This window comes from Choloepus didactylus, chromosome 19 (assembly GCF_015220235.1).
Source record: "Choloepus didactylus isolate mChoDid1 chromosome 19, mChoDid1.pri, whole genome shotgun sequence".
Classification (NCBI taxonomy): domain Eukaryota; kingdom Metazoa; phylum Chordata; class Mammalia; order Pilosa; family Megalonychidae; genus Choloepus; species Choloepus didactylus.
In genome coordinates this window covers 48,945,807-48,970,235 of record NC_051325.1, presented here as the reverse complement: position 1 = coordinate 48,970,235, position 24,429 = coordinate 48,945,807, and the positions used below count along the sequence as shown (strand labels likewise).

Below are 24,429 nucleotides of genomic sequence, written 5' to 3'. Positions count from 1 at the left end.
AGGTTTCGTTTTAGCTGAAGAAAAACGCCAGGGGGTGAGTGGAGGGCGCTAGGCGTGAATTCAGGGATCAGCCGCAGCTTTTCCCACGGACCCCCCAGGGAACATGCCCGCACCCCACCGCACACGGGCCCGCCTCGCCCCACACGCACTATTTCGGATTCCAGCTTGGGCCACGTGGAGGCAAAGGAGGAAGACCACGGCGAGCACAGAGCGGCGGCTCCACTCCATGCTGCAGGACCAGCCTGTGGGCGAGCGCCGAGGCCCGGCCTGTTGACAGCGGCTCTGGCGGCGGCGGCCAGCAGGGGGCGCTACGGCTCCCAGCGCTCGGGGCCGCGAGCGCCCCGACGTGACCACGGAGCACCAGGTTATTTCCTGAAGCCTCAGGAAACGACTGTGAAAGCCTCTGTGAGGAGGAATTTTTGAGCACCTCGAATGCTGCGCTCTTTTTCAGGGAGTACTACAGTTGGTCTTTCCTAGTGCACTCGGCAGGCCAGGAATATCTGCTCTTCTCACTCCATAGCCAGAACCCCTCCCAAGAGTGTTCAGAAATGGGTCCATTTTAAGAGTTTATTTTTAACAAATTAACATTTGTAATACACACAGGCACGAAGACAAAGCGAGATAATTTCTAGATTTATGGAAAATAATTATTTGTGCACTACAGGGGCACAAATTTAAGTTGTATGATGAATGTTTTCTTCTTTAACTCCCTTTTTTGTGTCTTTTTGTGTGTAAACGTCTTGTATTGATGAGGTCAAAAGTCTACCCTGAGGTCATGTTGGAATATGATCCCCGGGCCAAATAGCCCTGCTGGCTGTCTCTGGACCCCTGTGCAAGTGTGTGTTGTTTCTAGTTGCTTGGTGGTAAAGAACATACCTCTTCAGCATTCTTCAGAAATAGACTTATGGATGGCACAAAGGAGTACAGGTATTTGATATGGGAGACAGAGAGCTGTTGAGGAAAAAGAAAAGCTCCAGGAAGCAGCTACTCTATGCTACAACTCCCTCTCTTTTCTCTCTAGGGCAACTTTGTGGCTATCTCCTAACACTGCATCTTTTTGCTGTGCGCTGACTCTGCTCCTTTCTAGCTCTGGGTTGCCTGCTCCTTCCTAAATTCCAGGTCAAATTTAATAAATAAATCCTTTCTGATTGGCTTAGAAGGCCCAGCTACTTAGTGTCTGCATTTTAATTCTCATGATGGTTGACTACAGCCCTTTCATCCATTCGTGACCTTTCCTTTTTCAAAGAACTCTGATATTCACTGTAATTTTGTGGTGCCAAAACATGACAAGGATATCATATTAAAGGAAAACTACATGCCAGTATTGCTATAAAAGAAAGGCAAAAGTCCTCAACCAAATATTAGCTGATTGAACCCAGTCATTTTAAAAATGATGATGTATCATGAACATGTAGGGATTTATTCAGCAATGTGTAGTTGGCTTAACATTCAAAATTAGATCAATGAAACCTACCTTATTAACATAATAAAGGGAAAAATCATGTGATTACCCCCATCGATGCATTAGGTGAAAAAAATCAACTATCAAGTCACGAAAAAGAAAAATAATGAACAAAGATTAGAAGTGCACTTCTTTAGTTTGATAGCAGGCCTCTACCAAAACCCAAAATGGCAGAGTAACGATCTCCAAAAATCTCGCCCCCCCCCCCCCCCCCCCGCATAAAAGAAATGAGAATAATAACAAATATTGTCAAAATCAACACATTGAAAACTCTGGAAATTCAACTAAAGTCTCAACAATACAAAGAGTGTTTATTCAAGAATCACCTTAAGCTTGCTAAGATCAGAGAGCTTTGTAGCATTTTGATTTGCCCTATTCCTATCCTGTCTTCTCAGTTCTGCTGTAGCCTTGAAGACAACAGCATTACAACCACAGGAGCTGTGAAAACCAGCAGCCTAGAAGGAACTGGAAGGGGGAGAATGAGTTTGGAGCTCCTAAAAGCTCCATCCCCAGAGAAGTGTCATTATTTGGCCTATTGTCTCCTTAAAAAGCTCCATTCTCAGAGCTTGTCATTATTCACAGAGAGCTTTCTTGGTGGGGAGAAACTACCCGTAGGGCATTGTTAAAGAAAATCCACGGGAATTATTTAACATCATTGTGGGGCAAATTGCTACAACTGTGCCTTGTGGGAACTCAGGGTTAGGGTACAACAGAAACTTTCAGCAATTGGTCCCTTTATTACAAAATAAAGAGTCCAGAAAGAGCAAATAATTTTTTTTTTGGTCACTTACTGAGTAAAAGAGCAGGGGAAGAAGTCCCATCACGGCTGGTCTCCTTGGGTGGCCGAAAACTGCCCCGGGTTGGGTTGGATGGATGGCAGCTCCACATGCCCCACCTCGCGTGGGAGAAGAGACCCATCTATCCTGTGTGAGTGTGGTTTTTATCCACCTTGAGGGGAGGGCACAGCCCCCACCACCAACACTGAGAATTCCTGTTCTGATAAGCATCTGGGGCTGCTTGTTCCTGGTTTCCGTTTCCGGGTTTAAGGTCTGGTTGGGCCTTTTCATTAGACTTAACATCTCCCCCAGGTTGTGGAAAAGCACATGATAGAAAAGGAGATGGGTGTAGCTAGAGGAAGGCCAGAGGATGGCTGCCATCCTAAGTTTTGTGACCTTAGTGTTTGTGACATCCCCAGAGATGGAGGTGGGGGTAGGTGAGGTTTGGGCATTGGCTGCTTAACAGGTGTCGGTGATTTTCCTGACAATTTCAGCAACTTGAAGCCCTGAGACCAATTAGGGCTAACAAGATGCTGACCACAAAATGGAAAGGAAAAACTGGGTAAAAAGGTGTCCATAGGAGTCACTGACAACTCGGGCATTTTCCTGGGAATCAAGGTCACGTGCCTGCCTAAGACATGGCCCCATGTGAGAACTGAAGCTCTCACCTCTGGCTGAACTTTGGTATCTCTATAAGCAGGAAGTGAAAGCTAAAGAAGATGTGTAAATTGCCTGATGGAAAGTTGGAAATACATCCAACACACAAACACACAGGGTCCCTAGGCAAAGAACAGGAAACTTACTGGTGTAAGACATTTAAGAATATCTCTGTCCAATTATCAGCTTAACACTAAGCTAACAAAACAGACACAGTGGCTGCTATGACAAAGAATGCTGACTTGAGAGAACTACTTCAGTGATGTCAATAGACAAATGATCTGCAACAAAAACAAGTAACGTAGGTGGAGAAACTGATTTCTGTAGTCGCCACATTGTATTGTGTAAAATGTGTAATTTTCAAAAACACAAGACATGCAAAGAAACACTAATTGTGATGTTGCAGTACTGGCATATGGATAGACATACAGACCAATGTTAGGGAATTGAGAGTCCAGAAACAAATCCTTACATTTAAGGTCAACTGATTATCACAAAGGGTGCCAAGACCCCTCAATAGGGGAGGAATAGTCTTTTCAATAAAGGGTGCTGAGACAACTGAATAGTCACACATGAAAGAATGAATTTGGACCACTATCCCAAATGATATACAAAAATTAACTAAAAATGAATCACAGACCTAAATATAGGTGCTAAGATTATACAACTCTTACAAGAAAACATAGGTATATATCTTTGTGACCTGGGATTCGGCAGTGGTTGCTTAGATATGACACAAGAGCACAAGAAACAGGAGAAAAAAATAGATAAAGTGGACCTTGTCAAAGTTAGATACTACTGTGAGTCAAAGGACAGTACCAAGAAAGTGAAAAGATTGCCCAAGAATGAGTGAAAATATTTGCAAATGATATATCTGCTAAAGATCTAGTACCCAGAATATATAAAGAATTCTTAAAACCAACAATAAAAAGACAAAATACCTAATTTTTAAATGGGCAAAGGATTTAAATAGACATTTCTCCGAAAGAAGACATACCAGTGGAAAATAGGCATGTGCATATGCTCAACATCATTAGTCATTAGAGACATGCATATCAAAACCACTTTTGTAGGGCAAAAATTAATCAAATAGTAGGAAAAACAACAATTAATAGAATTTGGGAAAATATGGGTAAACAAGTATGATGGAAGCATATTTATATATATATATATATATATATATATATATATATATATTCCTTAATATAGTGAATGAATTTTTGCAATAAAGAAAACAGATCACCTAATATAAAAATGAGCATGGAACATGACTATATTGTTTACAGACAAAGGAATGCAAATAGCTAATATACATATGAAAAATAAATAAAACCTTGCTCATAATTAAAACAAACATGATTCCATTTTTCCTCCTCCCTTTTTTGTCCTTGAGACTGGTTTCCCATTACTGATCCTGGGAAAGTTCCTTCCACAGCTGTTCTCTGTCTCAGTTATTGTAAAAAGAGTGACTTTGTCTGTCCGGCGCTCTCTCCGCCCCGCCTCGAGTCCTCGGTCGGCCGGCGATGGGGACCAGAGAGATAAGGGGAGAGAGGGTGCGGACAACGTCTTACCCGGAGCACTTGTGATCACTCAGGACTCGCGGTGGTAAAGCAGATAAACTTTTAATGGGACTAGGCAATCATCATCTTTACAGGTTCCACCCGGGGCGAGACACCTCGGGGGAGAACAACCTCGATGCGGCCGTCAGGTACGGCTCCTTGTGGGCTGTCTCCCCGAGCTTTGCCCGGGAACTTTCTTATAAACCTTGCGTGTATCCAATGGGCTAACGCCACGCACACAAGCATGATTGGTGAATACAGCGGGTGGTTACATACATCAGAAGCCGGAAGCAGGATGTGGGCGCCATCTTGGCACCACTCGATGGGCGGGGGGACTTTGGAGCAGGTTTACAGCGCATGCGCTATGCCCGTCCCGGGAGACGGCTCTCCACATTTGTCTCTTAAGATCCTTCTTGCAGTGAGAAAGATCAAGAAAAAGTGTCAGCAAAGCCCTCTGCCTGGTGAGGGGGGAATTGGAAAGAGAAAGGCAGAAAGCACACGGGGTTGCGATGACTGCAAGTGGGAACAGCGAAGGGGTGAAGACGATTTTGTGATGATAACCGACTGGCCCTTATGTGGACAGTCAGCTTACAGTTGAGTTCCTTTCATCTTCAGCATCTTCCAAAATTGACATTTTCCTTTGATAACACATTTTTGCTTGGGTTGTTCTATTCCCCTTGAATTCCTGCTATAACCTTGCTTCCTTTCTGGTACAGGCCAAACAAATGCATCTACAAATCTTTTTTGAAAGGCTGTTGAATCCTTCTGTCTTGGCCTACATCTGATGGAAAGAAAAATGACAAGAAATCAAGACAGGTAGTTCCCAGTCTCAGGTTGGGTCCTGACTCCTGTGAGAACGTTATTGGGTCCCCGAGCTTCAGTTTTCCCACTGCAGATGAGATGTCTGGGTTATGTCAAAGGGAACTCCCAACTCCAAATTCAAGGAAGGTGTGGCTCAGGGCATCTTTTACAAACTGAGAAGTGTCTGGCGTCCATCCATGCTCCTTGGCACTCTGAGCCCCTGGGGACAGACACACATGGCTGGCTGGAACGGAGTCTCCCCATCCTGGGAGATTCTGAACAAGGAGGGCCTGAGAAGTGGCCAGAGAGTGCCCCCAAATCATCAGTTACCCTCACTGCTCCACCCTTGGGTTGCACACAGAGACTGCTGGTATGACATTGGGGTTTCTCAACAAAAAGTCCTTAGGACTGGAGAATGCTACATCTTGGTAGCATTCTCTATTTAGAACTTCTGGCACTTCAGCTAGCATTTCTGGATAATTTCAGTACCTGTCATGCAGCCCCAGAACCTCTCATCCTTCCCATCTTTCCTCTCTCTTCACCACTGTATCCAAAGTTGTAAATGCCTTCTTGAGGTGGTAGCTGATTTGAAGAATCACAACCAAAGCCCATCAGCTCCAATCTCCCTTCCTTTTTTTTACTATTGGATAAACTGTAAGCCAGAAACTGGAGCTAGAAAACAGACTGGGGGGAGGGGGTGAGCTGCTCTGGTGAGTGGGGGTGTAGGCAATTTTCATTTCTTGTCTTCTAAGCCAACAAACCCAATCTTAGGATTGGGGAGTTTCCCACCATGTGAGCCTTGGGAGTGGGAGGCTGAGCCCCTGTCCCCAGCAGAAGCTGGAAAGTCCAGCTGCCTGCTCTCCCTGCCTTCTTTGCAGCCATCACGTGTATACATACTACGTTCAAACAATTGGATGCATAAACTGTGCTGGACTTGAGAACTGGCGATAGTAAGAAGCACAGATAGTAAGAAGGGAGAATGCATTTCAGTGGCAGTGGCAGCAATAGCTGAAGCATCCCCATCCAAGGAGGGAAGTGAAAATGACATCTCAAACAGTGTATAGTGTTTGGGTTGGGCAGTGCTGGCTGGGCAGGATGCAGCATCAACAGGCCCAAAGGCAGCTCCATTGTATTTTGGGGAGTAAAAGACTATGGGACAATTGCTGAAGAATTAATGTCCCCATAAAAACACTAAGCTGCAGGACTGGGGAAAGGAAAGTATCCTCTAGGGTGGAAACCCTGAGAATGTAATGTGAATAAAATATGGACAGAAAAATGGGTCAGGTCCATTAAAGGTGACCTTGTGAAACAAATTACGGCTGGTGGAGAAACTGTTTTTTTGTTTTTGCAAATCTTACATGTTTTCTTTGTGTTCCCTCCACCCCCACCCCATTTTTCTATTTAGAACTTCAGTAAAAGCCTCCTATGCCACTAGAGTTGATCAAAGGTTTGGCCAATGGGATGCATTTAAAAGGTACCATTTCTAGATCATCTTCTTAAAGTCAAAGCGGTTTCCATTCTTTCCCCTTCCCACAGGCGGGAACGTAGATATGGAAGTAAGTAACCTACAACCCTGAAAATGAGGGCAACATCCTGGGAGATGGAAGAGCAATGAGATGGAAGGAATCTGGGACCCTGAGAGATCTTGAGTTGCTGAACCACTTTGTTAGCCAGACTGCTCACACCAGACTGTTTCATGACAGAAAAGAAACCCTCTTGCTGGAGCCACTCTATTTTTGTATTTCCTTCACAACAGCTTAGTCTCCACTCTAACTCATAAAAGAGTTAGTGATTTTATTTGTGCACATATAGAACCTTCCATCTGAATCTTGTTTTTTTCTCCATTAATTTGGAATCTGACACTTATCTTAAAATAAATCATTATATATAATAATATCCGTTTATGGGTTTTCTGTTCTTTTCTATTGATTTCTCTGACTCTTTGTTCTTTTAACAAAACCACCATATTATTATTGTCCCTTTGCAGTGCATTTTTTTTTAATTTTTATTTTGAAATAATTTCAAACATATAGGACAGTCGCAAATACAATACAAACCCCATACAGAGAACTCCAACACCCCCCCACCCCCAGATATCCGTATCTACCAATTTTACATTTTGCTACCTTTGCAGTAGCTTTCTTTCTCTTTCCTTCCTTCCTTCCTCTCTCCCTCCCCCACTCTCTTTCTTTCAACTATATCTATTATCTTTCTATCAATTATCTATCTACCCATTTATCATCTTCTGAACATTTGAGAGCAGGTTGTATATTTCATACTCCTTGAACTCATAACACTTCCATGTACATTTCCTATGAACAAGGATATTCACTTATGCCATTAACTTAACTGCAGTTAATTCAAGAAAATTAATATGGATATAAAGCTCAAATTCTATATTCCAATTTTTCCTTATGCCCCCTTTGAGCTTTTCTCCTCCATTCTTAGATCCACTCCAGTATCATATATGGCATTAATTGTCATTAACTCTTAATTAACTCTTTTTTTTAAATTAACTATAGCAAAAAAAATTTTTTTAAAGGTATACAATAAAAAAACATTTCAAACAAACCATAACAAGGGATTAAGAAAAAGACAACTAACCTAAAATAACTACTTTACTTACAACATGTTCCTACTCTACCCCAAGAAAATAACCTAATATAGCAACATTTTTGTGAACTTGTTCTTACCATACCCATCAGAAATGAACAAACCATAGTCATTCCTGGGCATTCCCAGAATGTTAAATTTACCCATGATAGCTTATCTGTTATTATTGGGTTATCATTCCCCCTTCATTAATTGCTCTCTATTGTTAGTTCCCCTACATTCTACATTTATAAATCATTTATTTTAGGATTGTGTTGTTTAACCTCCAGGTGTTTGTGAATTTTCTAAGTCTCTGATGGTTATTGACTTCTAATTGTATTCCCTTGTGGTCAGAGAATGTGCTTTGAATAATTTCAATTTTTTAAAATTTATTGAGGCTTGTTTTATGTCCCAGCATATGGTCTATTCTGGAAAAAGTTCTGTGATCACTAGAGAAGAATGTGTATACTGGTGATTTGGGATGTGATGTTCTATATATGTCGGTTAAATCAAATTCATTTATCAGATTGTTTAGATTTTCAATTCCTTATTGGTCTTTTGTCTGGTTGATCAATCTATAGGAGAGAGTGATGTGTTGAAGTCTCCCACAATTATTGTGGAAACATCCATTGCCTTCTTAGTTTTGCCAGTGTTTGTCTCATGTATTTTGTGGTACCATGATTGGGTGCATAAATATTTATGATTGTTATTTCTTCTTGTTGAATTGCCCCTTTTATTAGTATGTAGTGGCCTTCTTTGTCTCTCAAAGCATCCCTGCATTTAAAGTCTATTTTATCTCAGATTAATATTGCTACTCCTGCTTTCTTTTGGCTCTAGCTTGCATGAAATATTTTTTCCATTCTTTCACTTTCAATTTCTTTGTGTCCGTGTGTCTACGATGAGTCTCTTGCATGCAACATATTGATGGTTCATATTTTTTGATCCATTCTGCCAATCTGTATCTTTTAATTGGGGAGTTTAATCCACTTACATTCAATGTTATTACTGTGAAGGCTTTCCTTGAATCAGCCATCCTATCCTTTGGTTTATGTTTGTCAGATATATTTTTTCCCTCTCTCTCTTACTTTCCTTTAATGAACCAATATTGAATCTCTTTAGTACTGAACTTTTCTCCCTATCTCTCTCTCCTTTCTTTGTTTCTCTGTTGGTAGGGCTCCCTTTAGTATCTGAAGTAGGACAGGACTTTTATTAGCAAAATCTCTCAGCATTTGTTTGTCTGTGAAAAATTTAAGCTCTCCCTCAAATTTGAAGGAGAGCTTTGCTGGATAAAATATTCTTGGTTGGAAATTTTTCTCTCTCGGAATTTTAAATATGTCATGCCACTGCCTTCTAGCCTCCATGTTGGCCGCTGAGTAGTCACTACTTAGTCTTATGTTGTTTCCTTTGTATGTGGTGAATTGCTTTTCTCTTGCTGCTTTCAGAACTTGCCCTTCTCTTCAATATTTGACAGTCTGATCAGAATATGTCTCGGAGTGGGTTTATTTAGACTTATTCTATTTGGAGTTCTCTGGGCATTTATGCTTTGTGTATTTATATTGTGTAGAAGGTTTGGGAAGTTTTCCCCAACCATTTCTTTGAATATACTTTCTAGACCTTTACCCTTCTCTTCCCCTTCTGGGGCACCAATAAATCTTGTATTTGGATGTTTTATTTTATCTATCAAATCTCTGAGGTCCATTTCAATTTTTTCAATTTTTCCCCCATTCTTTCTTTTGTTCTTTCATTTTCCATTCTGTGGTCCTTGAGGTCACTGCTTTATTGTTCAGCTTCCACTATTCTTGTACTATGAGTATCCAGAATCTTTTTAATTTGGTCAACAGTTTCTTTTATTTCCATAAGATCATCAGTTTTTTTATTTACTCTTGCAATTTCTTCTTTATGCTGTTCTAGGGTCTTCTTCAAGTCCTTTATATCCTGTGCCATGCTCTCATTGTTTGTCTTTAGTTCTTTGATTAATTGGTCCAATTACTATGTCTCTTCTGATCTTTTGATTAGGGTGTTTGGGTTTGGGTTATCCATATCATCTGGTTTTATCATATGCTTTAAAATTTTCTGTTGTTTTTGGTCTCTTGGCATTTGCTTTAGTTGATAAGTTTCTCTAGGATATGTAAGATTATTCAAAGATGAATCGCTAATTTGTCAGATCTACAGCTTGGTGGTGTACACTGTAACTAACCAGCAGATGGCATCCACAAGTCACCTACTCCCCTTAAGTCAGTTCTCCCCAACTTTGTCTTTGTGGTATGTGGGGGTCTGATTCTTGTGGGGTCCAATTGGTGCACCACGTTTGGGTGTATTGTTGGTGCTGTCTGCCCTGAATGTGGGGCGTGTGTCTGAGTGGTTAGGGAGGGAGGGCAGCTTTAATAATCAAACCTCCCAGGTGTTCCTGGAGATTTAAGTCTGTTGCAAGAGTCTAAACCTTCATTTCAGTCTCGCCACAGATTGTCTCTCCCGCTGACCCACAAGTCTTCGGTATTGGTGTATGTTCCCTGGGATTTCCGAGTGGTTCTCTCTTCCAAGCCGTGCCCTTCTAGGTCCTCTGCTGAGGAAAGGTTGTGCTACATCACAAGTGCACGCCGTCCCTCAAGGGAAGCTCTGGGCCACCGGGCTATGTAGGTGCATTCCCAGTCTGCTGTAAGGATGGCTGTATGGGGTGTGTTAATTTCCCCCTTTACGCACAGCTCCATCTTGCCAGCTCTGGGACAATTAGCTGTGGGTGCGCGAAAGGCTATGGACCATGCCTGATATTGTGGCGTGTGCACAATGCTGGAAACACTTCTTGTTACACTGGGTGTTTTGGTGCAGCTCTGGGCTGTGGCTCCGGTGCCCAGCAGGAGCGTTCTGAGCCCACCGGGAAGATGGCTGCAAGGGGCATGGGTTTTTTCCCCTTTTGACTCACCTCTGCCTGCCTCACTCCTAGACAATTAGCAGTGGGTGCGCGAAAGGCTATCTTCCATGCCAGATATTGAGGTGTTTGCACTGCCTGTTCCTGTCATGCTTCACTGTGCTGTTCTCACTGCTGTATCTGCAGCCGCTTTTGGGTTTTTTTTTAAAAAAGAACTAGTCTGCCTCCAAATGCCAACCCTCAGTTTCCCTACACTGCAGCATGGCTGCCAGATATTCAGTGGCTTACTCACTCGTTTCAGAACGCAGACTCCCGGTTTCACCAAGTGCATGGTCCCTGTGGATTTAGCAGACCTTGTCCAGCTGGTGCATTGCTGGAACTGGTGTTCTGGGTCACTTTCTGGCTTTTATCTAGTATTTTTCACAGAGGTGTTTTTTTGCCCTGTTGCTCCTAGCTGCCATCTTCAACACTCCTGCAGTGCATTTTTAAGGCCAGGAGATTCAAACCATCTCAAATTTAATCTTCATTTTCAAATTTCCATGCCTGTTCACAAGCATTTTTTTTATATGAATTTAAGTATGATTTTTAAGTTCCTTGAATCATCCCCACCCCCCCACCCCCACGCCAAGAAAACCCCGCATTGGGTTTTGAATGTGGTACATTTAAAGAATAAAGAGGTAAATATTGACATCTTCAACATATAGGATCTTCCCATTTGGGAGCATAGTGTGTATTTATTCAAGCCTTTCTTCATGTACTTCTTGAAAAGTTGTATGGGTTTCCTTGAAAAGTTCTGCCTGCTTCTTGTTATTTGTAGGAATGGGATAATTTTGTTGATATTTTAAGTGGGAATTGTTCTCAATGTTCTATTTTCTAAAGGATTGTTGTAGGTATATAATAAAAATATGAATCGTCAGCTATTTGTTAGGCCAGAAGTTTGGGCACCACTCTGGCCCAGACTCCACATTTCCCTGGTACCAAAGCCCTGCACCAGCCCAGCTGATCCCCTGGAGAATGACCAGGGAAAAGTCATGGCTGGAGGGGGCATGTGTTCCCTGTTCCCCCACTGAGACTTTGCTCCCAGAGCAAGAGCCCAACATACAAAGCAGAGCTGATGGTTCAGGGCCAGACCAGACCTCCAGAACAATTACATCCAACTGCCTCAATTTATATAGAAAACTCAGGCTCAGAGAAGGAAGAGATTTGTCTGAGGTCATCCAACAAGGGAAGAGGCATCGCTGGGACTAGAACTCAGGTCACCTGACTCTGGAGCCAACGCTCCTTCCACTCCACCCAAACCAGCCCTTCCTCCCGAGGCTCTGTCCTTGGACAAGGGCAGTTAGGTGGGTGGACTGAGAGGAGAGGCATGAAGTTATTTGCCTTTGACACATGTGCCCTCCCCCCATCTTCACAACTGCAGTCTGCTCTGCCTCCAATTTAATCCTTCATAAGCAGGGATTTCCCAATATCTGTAACGTCATTGTTTCTATGTCCTATTGGGAGGATATAGATCCCTGAGAAACAGTAAAGAGGAACGAAGGAGTTCTAGGTTCGGCCACTGGGGTGTTTAGGCACACTGGCAGGGCTGACAAGTAGCCAGGTCCAGACTGAGGGTGGATTGCAAAGGAAAGAACCTACTTGCAGTTTATGCAGTTTTTTTTTTTTTCCTGGTCCTGGGCCAAAGGCAAGCTTTCAAGATTTCCATTTCCTGGTGAAAAGAAGACTGCAGTTGATTATTGGATTTTTAATATGAAGCCCTAGGAATGGGCCTCTTGTTGCTGTCCCTGCTCTCCTCCACACACTGGGAACAGGTCCCAGTGGGTCCCTCTCCCTTCTGTGTTGGGGGAGAGAGTCCCAACTCCTCACCCATGTCTCTGGAGCTTCCAGGAGCCCAGAAGTAATAGGAGGCAGAAGCAAATACAGCAGAAGGGGATCTTTTTATTGGAAAGTGGATGACAGAGGTGTTCCAGGCTAGGACATTCTGAATGAGAGGAAGAATGGGCAGGGTGGGAGGGGGTAGTGCTACAGGAACCCAGGACAGAGGGGGGGCCTGTAGCCCTGGGGGTGTCACCGGTCCAGTGAGGCAGCCTCCACCTGGTGGAAGAGAAGAGAGTCAGGGATATGGCTCAGAGGCAGTGAGGAAGCATTGTCAATACAGGACCCCAGTGACAGCCTCTGAGTCCCCTCAATCTCTCCACCAACTCCCAGAAATTCTCTCCCTGCCAATCTGGGATCATTCACACCACCCAGACCTCTTTTATGCCCCAAGAAGCCCCCCTCTTCCTTTTCCCAGTCCTCACCTCACACGGGTTTCACACACATAAACCCACAAGGGCGGTTACAGCACTTTTTGTCCCCTGGGCACTGGCTGTCTCTCTGACACCTGTTAACAGGTTTCGAGATGCACCCTTCCAGTGTCCGGGGGCACTGGCCACGCTTAACGGAGCCTTGAGCTTTGACTTGAGCTTGCCCTTTAGCTGGATCTTGACCTTCAGCTGGAACTTGTCCTTTAACCGGCTCTTGTCCTTTGACTGGCTCTTGTCCTTTAACTGGCTCTTGTCCTTTGACTGGCTCTTGTCCTTTGACCAGGACAGGACCTTTGACCGAGTCTTGATCTTTGGCTGGAACTGTTCAAAGAAAGGGATGTATCCACAGTTAGGCCCAGCGCCTCTGCATCAACCACCATGTCATCTACCCAGGTCCAGTCACTGCAGTGTCCCCCAAACCATGACCTGAGAAGGGGAGAGGTAACAGGGGTGCCTGCAGTCTGGACTCCTAGAAGACCATTCCCTTCTCTGTGGGGAAAGGGTCTTCAGAACCACAATTCCCTAGGGTATCTGTTTCTTTCCCCTCCTTCTAATCCAAGTCCTGAGGCTCTCAGGGGCAGACATCAGACTGGAGGGACTCCTAGAGGAGAGAAGGACACGTTGTCATTTCTGAGGAGACTAAGGAGACGGAAAAGAGCCCTGAGCTGTGGGCCAGGAGGCCCTGGCTCCACCCCGGCCACGGGAAAGGCCTTGGCAATCCATCACTCTGCTCTAGGTCTCAGTCTCCTCCTTAGTAAAACGGAGAGGTTCAAACTACATGGTTGCTGAGGTCCTTTTAGTCCTTAACCTCCTTCTAGAGGACTGATTACTCAGGTGCTTTTACTCAGATATTCAGGGGCAAAGGACAAGAGCCCACACCCAGGCTCCAGAGTTCCAGGGCTCCTCACTTTTTTTTGCATGTTCTGCACAAGTATTAACACCTGGGGCTAAAGCCACCTGGCAACACCTCTCCTTCCCCAGACAGTCCTGGTATCTCAATCATTGGGGTGGAAAGCACATGGAGTCCACTTGGCAACTTCCTGCTGTTTTGAGATATGATGGAAACAGTCATGAGACTCAAGTGTGGCCTCCAGCCCTGCCTATTGCTCCAGAAATGTTCTCTCTTGGGGCCCAGGAGGACCCTCAGAGCCTGTCTTCAGCCCAATTCAGTCCCACCCCACTTATTCACCTGCTAAGATGCCTGCGTCCACCATCAGCATCCCAAGGACGAGGAACGCCACCAGAGCCAAGAAGCCGTGGAACCTCATGTTGTCAGGAACTTGTTTGGCTAAGCTGAGGCCGAGCCTGGTTTTATGCAGCCCCAGTTGGGCCTGGCACCAGGGGCGGGTGTGTGGTGTTCAAGGTAGAAGGACAGCATTCTCTTGTTCTACCAGGAAATAGCCACCCTCATCTTGGGAGGGACCTTGGGGTTTTCCCAAGGATTATCAAAGAGTGAAGGGACAGACGTACATCTCTTCCGACATCCCCAAGAGCTTGTCCCTCATTCTCATGGAAGAGCAGCACTGGCTGGCCCTTAGTCACCACCATGACCAACTTCATATTTTGAAAGAACGTGAGACCAAAAGAAGGGAAAGGAATTGCCCAAGGTTATTCAGCAAGAGGGTGTTCTCTCAAAATACTCTGTTCCTGGAAGCCCCATTAGGACCGGCCCTAGCTTTTCGCCCCTCCCAGTATCAAAGTGGGCACACCCTTCATTCTGACCCTGAGAAAGAACCTGTAGGGTGGATTTGCCTGAAAGTCTAATGACTAATCTTTGCACTTTGCCATTTCACAGGTGGCCTTTGAGATACACCAAGAAATTAAAGGGAAAAGGAGAATTCTAAGTCTGGAAGAGGATAGTGCCCTTTAAACCACTGTGGGCAGGCAGAAAACAGTAAAAGTGAAAGGAAGATCCAGAGGCTCCACAGCCCAGTGCCCAGTCGTGGAACGCCCTTGTTCTCACAGTTAGAGCTCCTTTCACTAGTGGCTCCATAGGCCATTGTAAGCCAATATTCCAATATGGAGCACGTCTTTACCCCATAGTAATTAATTAGCTCCTGCTTCCCACTGGGAATTTGAAGTACTGCCTTTTGATTCTGAGTTTGGATGACTGTTTTGTCAGCCTGTGCTGATGGAAGTGCCAACAGCTTTTGTGGTATCACTGAAGGAGAGCGGGAAAAGTGCAAGAATCCTTCTCATCAGCAGTCAAAAGTCCAAATTATGAATTGTAATGAATGACGAGTTCTCCTTGGACATACATACCTATTACAAATCGAGGTTTCCCCTCTTCCCCAAAATGATCTTTGTATTACTTACACTAGCATTGATGTCATCATATATACGGTAATTGAAGCCCACTCACGCAGGTGATTAGAGATTTTCTAGGAGGAAAATAAAAGTGAAAGGAAGAAAGTAGAAATCATCTATAAGGTGGACATCTACTGTTTGTATGTCCAGCTTCCCTTCCTCCTTCTTAGAACAACATCCCATTTCTTCTGGGGAACTACTGTTTCTTTGTACCATGAACTCAAGAGTCTAATGGGGACTGCAAATCATGAAACAGTAACCTACAATCCCAGGTGTGTGTGTGTGTGTGTGTTTGTGTGTGTGTGTGTGTGCACGCACACGCGTGTGTTATCGAGGCCAGGTCTACCGTAGTCGTTTCTTCTAAGCGGCACTGGGGGGGAGAGGGAAGCCGCTTCTTTTGGTGGAGTTGGGAAATAGGAGCCCAGGAACCCCAGAAACCCTGGTTCCAGTGTGGAGGGGTGAGGGTGAATCAACTGTCTGAATACACGAGAGAAGCAGAGGAGAGATGGCGAGAGAAGATTCTGAGGGCACCAGCTCTCCACTCCCTTCACCCTGACTGCAGGTCTTCCCACACTCTTCCCATGGTTGGGTTACAAGCCAGTGAATTAACCTTCTGCCTTCATTAGTCTGAGCTGGTGTCTGTCATTGCTACTAAAAGTTCTGAGTAATTGAAGTTAATACACAGAAGTTGGGTATTGCCAGGGACAGAACCTGAAGTCTGAATGACTGAGTTGAAGTGGGAGTGAGGCAGGGAAGAAAGCAGACTGGCTGTGGGATAGTGCACCACTTGGTTCAATTCCTTCCCCTTGTTTCTTTGGACTCGGACCACATCCCTACCAAGGTTGAAACTTTAAAGGAGGCATAAACAAATGCTAGGATGTTGAAGTCTATTGGCTACCTTTAAAAAAATTCACTGCAAAATAAATCATACAAACAAGAAAAGGTGTAGAACATACTATATGGTTCAAGAATGGCATTAGGGTGAACAGTCATGTACTCAACAGCCAGATAAAGGAGAATATTTTCTGTGCCTCTGCCCTGCTGCTCCCCTATTGTAACATCCTCTCTCCTCCCCAGAGCTAACACTTTCCTGGATTTTCTATTTATTAGCTCTTGCTTTCCTGTATAGTTATACCACCTTTGTCTGTATTCTGAACTATATATTTAATTTTGCATGTTTTAAAAATTTATATAAATGGAACCATATAGTACCATTTTCCTATGCCTTTCTTAATTTGCTCAACATTGTGTTTTTGAGATCCATCTATTTTGAAGCCTACACCTGTGGGTCATACATTTTCACTACTATCTAGTATTTTATTATAGGAAAATACAATGTCATTGGACTAATTTACACTTACACCAGGAATGTGTGAGTTCCAGTTGATCTACCCTCTTGTATTGTCTGCCTTTTCATTAGACACTCTGGTGGATTTTAATTTGCATTTCCCTAATAACAGTGAAGTTAAACTCTTTTTCACATTTTTATTGGGCATTTGGGAATTTTCTTTTATGAAGAGCCTATTCAAGTGTCTTGCTCATGTTTAATTGGCTTGTCTAACTTTTCCTTACTGCTTTGTAAGAGAAAAGGAACTCTCATACATTACCAGCAAGACTCACTTGGTGCAACACATTTGCAACCAGAATGGCATCAGACAGTAAAATTGAATATGTGCAGAAGCTATGATACAGCAATCACACTCCCATATATATACCCCCCAAAAATATTTCCACATGTTTACCAGGAGACATGCACAAGAATGTACATGAAAGTACTGTTTGTAATAACAAAATACTGGAAACCACCCTTATTACCAACAATAAGACACTGGATAAATATGTTATGGCAAGTTAATGAAATGAAATATTATTCAATTGTGGAAATAAATGAAATTAAGTCATACATAATATAATTACAATTAATATAATGTTGAATGAAAAAAGCAAATCCTAGAAGATAATATTTAAAGTCGTATGCTCATCATAAAGCTCAAAACCACAGAAAACTAAGTAATACATTGCCTAGGCATATTTACATACATAGTAAAACTCAAAAAAGAATAAGTGAAAATGAAGAAGCCATAAACATGAAATTCAGGATAGTGGTTAACTTTAGAAGTGAGGGAAGAAAGGATTTTGGACTGGTGAGAAGCATGTGAGTTGATGTAAGTTACTGGTTTTTGGTAATGTTCTAGTTCTTGGGCTGGTCGGTGAGTTCATGGATGTATGTGCATGTGTTTGTATTTTTTAAGGCTGAGTTTAAGTCATTCATGGATTATCACAGCTTTCAATAATTTAATTCACATTGCTGCACCTAGTTTGTTTCCAACCTTTTGCTGTTACAAACTGTACCACATATGGTATTAGTTCTTGGATTATTTTGCAGCCTAGATTACCAGACGGAGAATTGCTGGGACAAAAGCTAAATGCATTTGACATTTTGGGAGATATTGTCATATTTCCCTCAAAAGTGGTTGTACCATTCTGCACCCCCACTAATAATGGATACAACAATTGCCTGTTTCCATACAGCCTCATCCACAGAGTGGGTGTCTAATTTTTAGATTTTTATCAACCTAGTAGGTGAGAAATGATACCTTACCGAAGTTTTTAATTAGCATTTCTCCATCATGAACTAGTGTAAACATCTTTTCATGTTTTAAGGGCCACCTATATTTCTTTTTCTGGAAACTGTTCATAATCTTTGCTCATTTTTCTATTGGCTTATTAGTCTTTTTCTTCTTGATTTCTAGGAGCTATTTTTAGATATTATAGAGAAAAGACCTTTGTCTGTGATATGGTGTGAAAATAGATTTTTAACCTTATTCTCAGACCTGCTCAAAACAGCTGAGGACAGCATGGCACCGTTTTCTCCTTTTATGTGGACATTACCTCCTGTGGTCTGGCTATTTCTTCTCCATGTTTCTGAATTTCTGCTTCATAATATTCTTTCATTAGTGCAATTGGTTAACTGATTTTTTAATTCAGGTGCCAATGAATTTTGAAATCTAATTGAAATGAAAAAGTCATAAAAAAATAACTTACTAAACTGAAACCAACACAAGGAAAAATGGAAAACCTGAATAATTCTATAACCACTACTAGAAATGGAATCAATAGTCAACAATTACCCCACAAAGAAAGTATCAGGATCAGCACCTTCACAAGCATATTCTATCAAGTAATCAAGGAACAAATTATTTCAGTATTACATAGTCTTCCATACAAATTAAGAAAAAAGAGGAAACAATTCCCAACACATTTTATGAAGCAAGCACAATCTTGACACCAGAACTTAACAACAATTTATGTCAATTATACATCAATAAGGCTATTACAACTTTTAAATAAAAATAAAGAACTCAACAAGGATACTTTGAAAAGGGAAAATTACGAGCCAATCTCACTCTTGAACATAGATGCAAAAATCCTAAATAAATAATTTACAGACTGCAGCAAAATGTAAAAAGTATAATACATCATGACCAATTTTAATTTACCCTAGAGATGCAAAGTTAGTTTAACATTAGAAACTCAATGTCAATCATCACTTTAACAGATTAAGGAAAAAATAAATTATAATCTTAAGAGATACAGAACAACATTTGATAAAATTTCACATGCAGTTATGATTTTTTACAAAAGGCAAATTAGGAATGGAGAATAACTTTTTGTTTTTCAAAAAGAGAAAGTTTACTGCTAGGCATGAAGCAGGAGAGCAGATGGCCTATCAGCCCCAAAATGTCTCCCTGAACTTCAGAATTCTGATAGTTTTATAGTATTAAAAGATGGGAAGGTTTTAGGATAACAAGTGCAATGGCTTCAGATGATGTAATTAGAGGTGACCTAATTATTGAGCACAAGCAGGTTGATTACATGCTTAGTCACAGAATGTATGGAAATGGCAGCCTTAATTTGATGATGGGTATGATTTTTAGCATTATAATGAGGTATAAGTGACTTGTGGGTTCAAGTCTAAGCTACTGTGCATGTCAGGCAGACCCATTTTGGTTAGATCCAGCTTTAATTATCAATAACTTTGAACTTGGGGTGGATTAGTCCTGGGCTGACCCAAGACCCTTCATTAATAAACATTAGGGACTGTCTTTAGTGATCATAAGACTCTAACGTTGAAAAATCGGGTAAAATGGGTACAAGTAAAGGATAGTCACAAGGTTTTTACAATCACAAGGGCACAAGATAAAGGCTATACAGTCATTATCAGAGATCAAGGCAGCTGGATTACAGTTCAGAGATTTCAGGTATTTCCCTCTGTCTATTCTAATATACCAGGAAGTAAACAAGAACAGCTACATAATAATTCAGGAATCATAATCATCCCTTAAATCCCAGCTTCTCCTCCCTCCCATTTGGTAATTTTCTCTTAACCCTGAGGGATTTCTGGGCGATGACTCTTCTAACTTCCTCATGCTGACAATGGGCAACATTATGGGGCAGAGGGATGAGCCTGATTGTTGTTCTTGGAGAGGCTGGTACTTCTGGGTTTCAGGGTTTATCTGGCGTAGGAACAATCTGGAGGCTTTAAGTTTCTTAGTCTTAACCAGATCAGCTTCATTCACACTTTAATCAAAGTCTGCTTTCTTTTTCAGCTTTTTTTTTTAAGGGATAGATTTTTTTTTCATGTTTTTATTGTAGAATATAACATATATACATAAAAGTGACAACTTTCCAAGTGCAATTTTTCAAATAGTTAGAGAACAAATTTCAAAGAATATTATAGGTTACAATTCCAGTTTCAGTTATTTCCTTATTATGAAATATAACATATATACAAAAAGTAGTATCTTTCAAAGTATGATTTAACAAGTAGATATATAGGAAATTTCCAAAGTTATTATGAGTTATAGTACCGTAGTTTCAGGTATTTCCTTGTTGTGAAATACAACATATATACAAAAAGGTATAGCTTTCAAATTACCATTTATTAAGTAGCTATAGAACAAATTTCAAAGGATGCTATGGGTTACAGCTCCACCATTTTAATTCTTTCCTTCTAACTGTTCTAATATCCTAGCAACTAAGAAAAAGAAAATTCTGTAAGTATTCAGTATTCATCCTTTGTTAACTTCCATCTTGTATGTTGCTACCCCTTCCTCTAGTTCAATCATTTTCCTGATCTTCAGGGATGTCTAGGCAGTGACCACCCTAACCTGTTCATGTTGAAAGGGGGTGTCAACTTTAAGAGCAAAGGGCACACATCTAGTTGATGTTCTTGAAGAGGCTGTTGCCTCTGGGTTTTGGGACTTAGCTGGTATAGGAGTTCTCTGAAGGATCTAAGTTTCTGATGAATCAACTCAGTGAGTGAAACCTTTCTAGAGTCTCAGATATGGATCCGGGCACTCTTTAAGTTTTTCGGGACTACTGTTGACTTAGGCCCTATCATATTGTGGTCGTTTGTCATATCTAGGTGAGGCTTGCATAGGAGTAACTTCCAGGACAGCCTCCTGACTCTATTTGAATTCTCTTAGCCGCTAAAACATTATTTTGTTGCCTTTCTTTTCCCCTTCTGGTCAAAAAGCATTCTCAATCCCTCAATTCCAGGGTCAGGCTCATTCCTGGAATCCATGTCCCATGTCACCAGGAAGGCTCCTTCATTTTGGGGGTCCTGTCCCACATCGGGGGGAGGGTGATGAATTTTTTAAAAATTCAGTTTTATTGAGATTTATTCACATATCATACAATTATCTGTGGTGTAGAATCAACTGTTCACAGTACCATCATATAGTTGTGCATTCATCACCCCAATCTATTTTTTGAATATTTTCCTTGTACCAGAAAAAGTAAAAATAAGAATAAAAAATAAAAGTAAAAAAGAACACCCAAATCATCCCCCCATCCCACCCTATTTTTCATTTAGCTTTTGTCCCCATTTTTCTACTCATCCATCCATACACTGGATAAAGGGAGTGTGAGCCACAAGGCTTTCACAATCACACTGTCACCCCTTGTAATCTACATTGTTATTCAATCATCTTCAGGAGTCAAGGCAACTGGGTTGCAGTTTGATAGTTTCAGTTATTTACTTCTAGCTATTCCAGTACATTAAAACCTAAAAGGGTTATCTATATAGTACAGAAGAATGCCCACCTGAGTGACTCTCAACTCCATTTGGAATCTCTCAGCCACTGAAACTTTATTTCATTTCATTTCACATCCCTCTTTGGGTCAAAAAGGTGTTCTCAATCCCATGATTTTGGGTCCGGATTCATCCTCAGGAGTCATATCCTGCATTGTCAGGGAGATTTAAACCCCTGGGAGTCAGGTCCCACGTAGGGGGGAGGACAGTGAGTTCACCTGCCGAGGTGGCTTAGCTGGAGAGAGGGGGCCACATCTGAGCAGCAAAGAGGCACTCGGGGAGACTCTGAAGCACAATTATAAGCAGGTTTAGCCTCTCCTTTGCAGTAATGAGCTCTATAAGGGCAAGCCCCAAGATAGAGGGCTCGGTATATCAAACCACCAGTCCTCAATGTTTGTGAGAACATCAGCAACAATCTGGTTGAGGAAGTCCAACACTTCTAAGTTTCCCCCCAGCTCCTCAGGGGGGGCCTGTGTATATATTTTTATTCTCTGCCCAAATTACTTTGGGATGTATTGCTATTTCACACTAACCTGTACAAACTTACCAGGTCTCACTTCCTATTCAAAGTTCCATGTAATTATGGTATTTGAACAAACTGTATGAGTTAAATTGTTTAGGAAATATAGATCCTGCACCAAATAAACATCTCTTCCCTTGGTATCACACGGAAGTTGAAGTTTTAAAACAGTCAGTATCATACCTAGTCCTAACTAGATCTGCTTCATTCATATTTCTAATTGAAGTCTGGACTCTTCTTCAGCATTTTTAATAGTTGCTGCACACACTAATACTGACACTCATATCTGCCGAGCTCTAGTGAGGGTGATGAATTTATTTGCAGAGTTAGGCTTAGAGAGAGAAAGTCCATGTTTGAGCAACAAAAGAGGTTCTCTGGAGGTGACTCCTAGACATAAATACAGGTGAGCTCAGCCTCTTCTCTACAGCCATTAGTTTCACCCAAGCAAGACTCAATATTGAGGGCTTGACTTATAAAGTAGGGGGTTCCTAAATTCACATAGCATATGTTATGTCCATGATAATCCATCCATATCTCATATTATCGTCACTTAGCTGTACAATCCATATCACTCTCCATTTTAGACAATTCTCATGACCCAAAACATCTCATAGCTCTTTTCAGCCCTTAATTATTTGTCCCCAGTATTCGTGTAATACTAGTATGGTATTCCTATTATAGTCCCTAGTAAGCAATATATAGATTTTTCCCATATACCCTTCTGTTGTCAACTCTCTGTGCTAGCGTCATACCTTAGAAGTATATCATGCAAGCTCCTAACTGTATTTGTGGTGCTGATCAGTGGGAAACATGCCTTTAAACAATCTCTTTCATTCCTATTCACCTTCAGTACAGCTTTGATACTTATAATCCTGTTAACAAACAATCGTCACCCCTATCCATTACCATACCTTTGAATTCATCATCATTAACATATCTGAACATATTAGATTATCATTCCCCCTGACTAGCTACTGTCTATCACTAGGTCTCCAATTTTGTTATAAGATATTGATTTTACATTGTTCAAATAGTTCATAGAAGTGGTAACATACAATATTTCTCCTTTTGTGTCTGAGTTATTTCACTCATAATTATTCATTCAAGGTTCATCCATGCCATGTTGCCATATGTTTCAGGATCTTGTTGCTTCTTACTGCTGCATAGTATTCCATCATATGTATATACCACATTTTGTTTATCCACTCATTTATTGAGGGACACTTGGATTGTTTCCATCTCTTGGCAATTGTGAACAATGCTGCTGTGGACATCAGTGTACAAATGTCTGTTTGTATCACTGCTTTCAAATGTTTTGGGTATATAGTGAGAATTGGAATTGCTGGATTGTAGGGTAATTCAATACCTAGTTTCCTGAGAACTGCCAAACTGTCTTCCAGAGGGGTTGTACCATTATACAGTCCCACCAGCAATGTATGTAATTAGAGTATGTAATTAGAGTTCTAATTTCTCCACATCCTCTCCAGCATTTGTAGTTTCCTGTTTGTTTGATGGCAGCCCTTCTTATGGGTGTGAGATGATATCTCATTGTGATCTTGATTTGCATCTCCCTAATAGCTAGCTAAGATAAACATTTTTTCATGTGTTTTTTAGTCATTTCTATTTCCTCTTCAGAGAAATGTCTTTTCATATCTTTTGCCCGTTTTATAATTGGGTAGTTTGTACTACTGTTGTTGAGTTGTAGGATTTCTTTATATATGCAAGATATCAGTCCCTTATCAGATACATGGTTTCCAAATATTTTCTCCCATTGCATTGGTGGCCTCTTCACCTTTTTGACAAATTCCTTTGATGTACAGAAGCTTTTGATTTTCAGGAGTTCTCATTTATCTACTTTTTCTTTCATTGCTTGTGCTTTGAGTGTAAGGTCTAAGAAGTGCTCTCCTAATACTAGGTCTTGAAGATGTTTCCCTACATTATCTTCTAGGAGTTTTATGGTACTGTCTCTTATATTGAGGTCTTTGATCCACTTTGAGTTAATTTTGTATAGGGTGTGAGGTAGGGGTTCTCTTTCATTCTTTTTGTTACGGCTGTTCAGTTCTCCCAGCTCCATTTGTTGAAGAGACTGTTCTGTCCCAGTTCAGTGGATTTGGGGACCTTATCAAAAATATGTCATACCACTGCCTTCTTGCCTCCATGGTGCCTGCTGAGAAGTCAGTACTTAGTCTAATGTTGTTTTCCTTGCATGTAGTGAATCACTTCTCTCTTGCTGCTTTCAGAAGTTTTTCCTTCTCCTTAGCATTTAATATTCTAATCAGTATATATCTCAGAGTAGGTTTATTTGGATTTATTCTATTTGGAGTTTGTTGGGCATCTTTAATTTGCATATTTATGTTGCTTGGAAGGGTTGGGAAGTTTTCCCCAACAATTTATTCAAATACTCTTCCCAGCCCTTTACTCTTCTCTTCCCCTTCTGGAACACCAATGATTCTTCTATTTGTGTACTTCATGTTATCCGTCATTTC

The 24,429-nt window shown here is 41.5% G+C and overlaps 1 protein-coding gene across 4 annotated transcripts in view; it reads right to left on the bottom strand.

Moving 5' to 3' along the window:
* Positions 1 to 12,723: 12,723 nt before the first annotated feature.
* Positions 12,724 to 24,429, bottom strand: part of STK4 (serine/threonine kinase 4) — a 200,179-nt gene continuing 188,473 nt past the window's right edge. For 3 of the 4 annotated variants that reach the window (XM_037812423.1, XM_037812426.1, XM_037812425.1), the window contains one exon: positions 12,761 to 13,340. In XM_037812423.1, coding sequence (XP_037668351.1) covers positions 13,026 to 13,340 — 315 coding nt within the window. In that variant the 3' untranslated portion in view covers positions 12,761 to 13,025. Of the gene's footprint in view, positions 13,341 to 24,429 lie in introns of all 4 variants that reach the window. The other variant, XM_037812424.1, reaches the window with a different exon arrangement.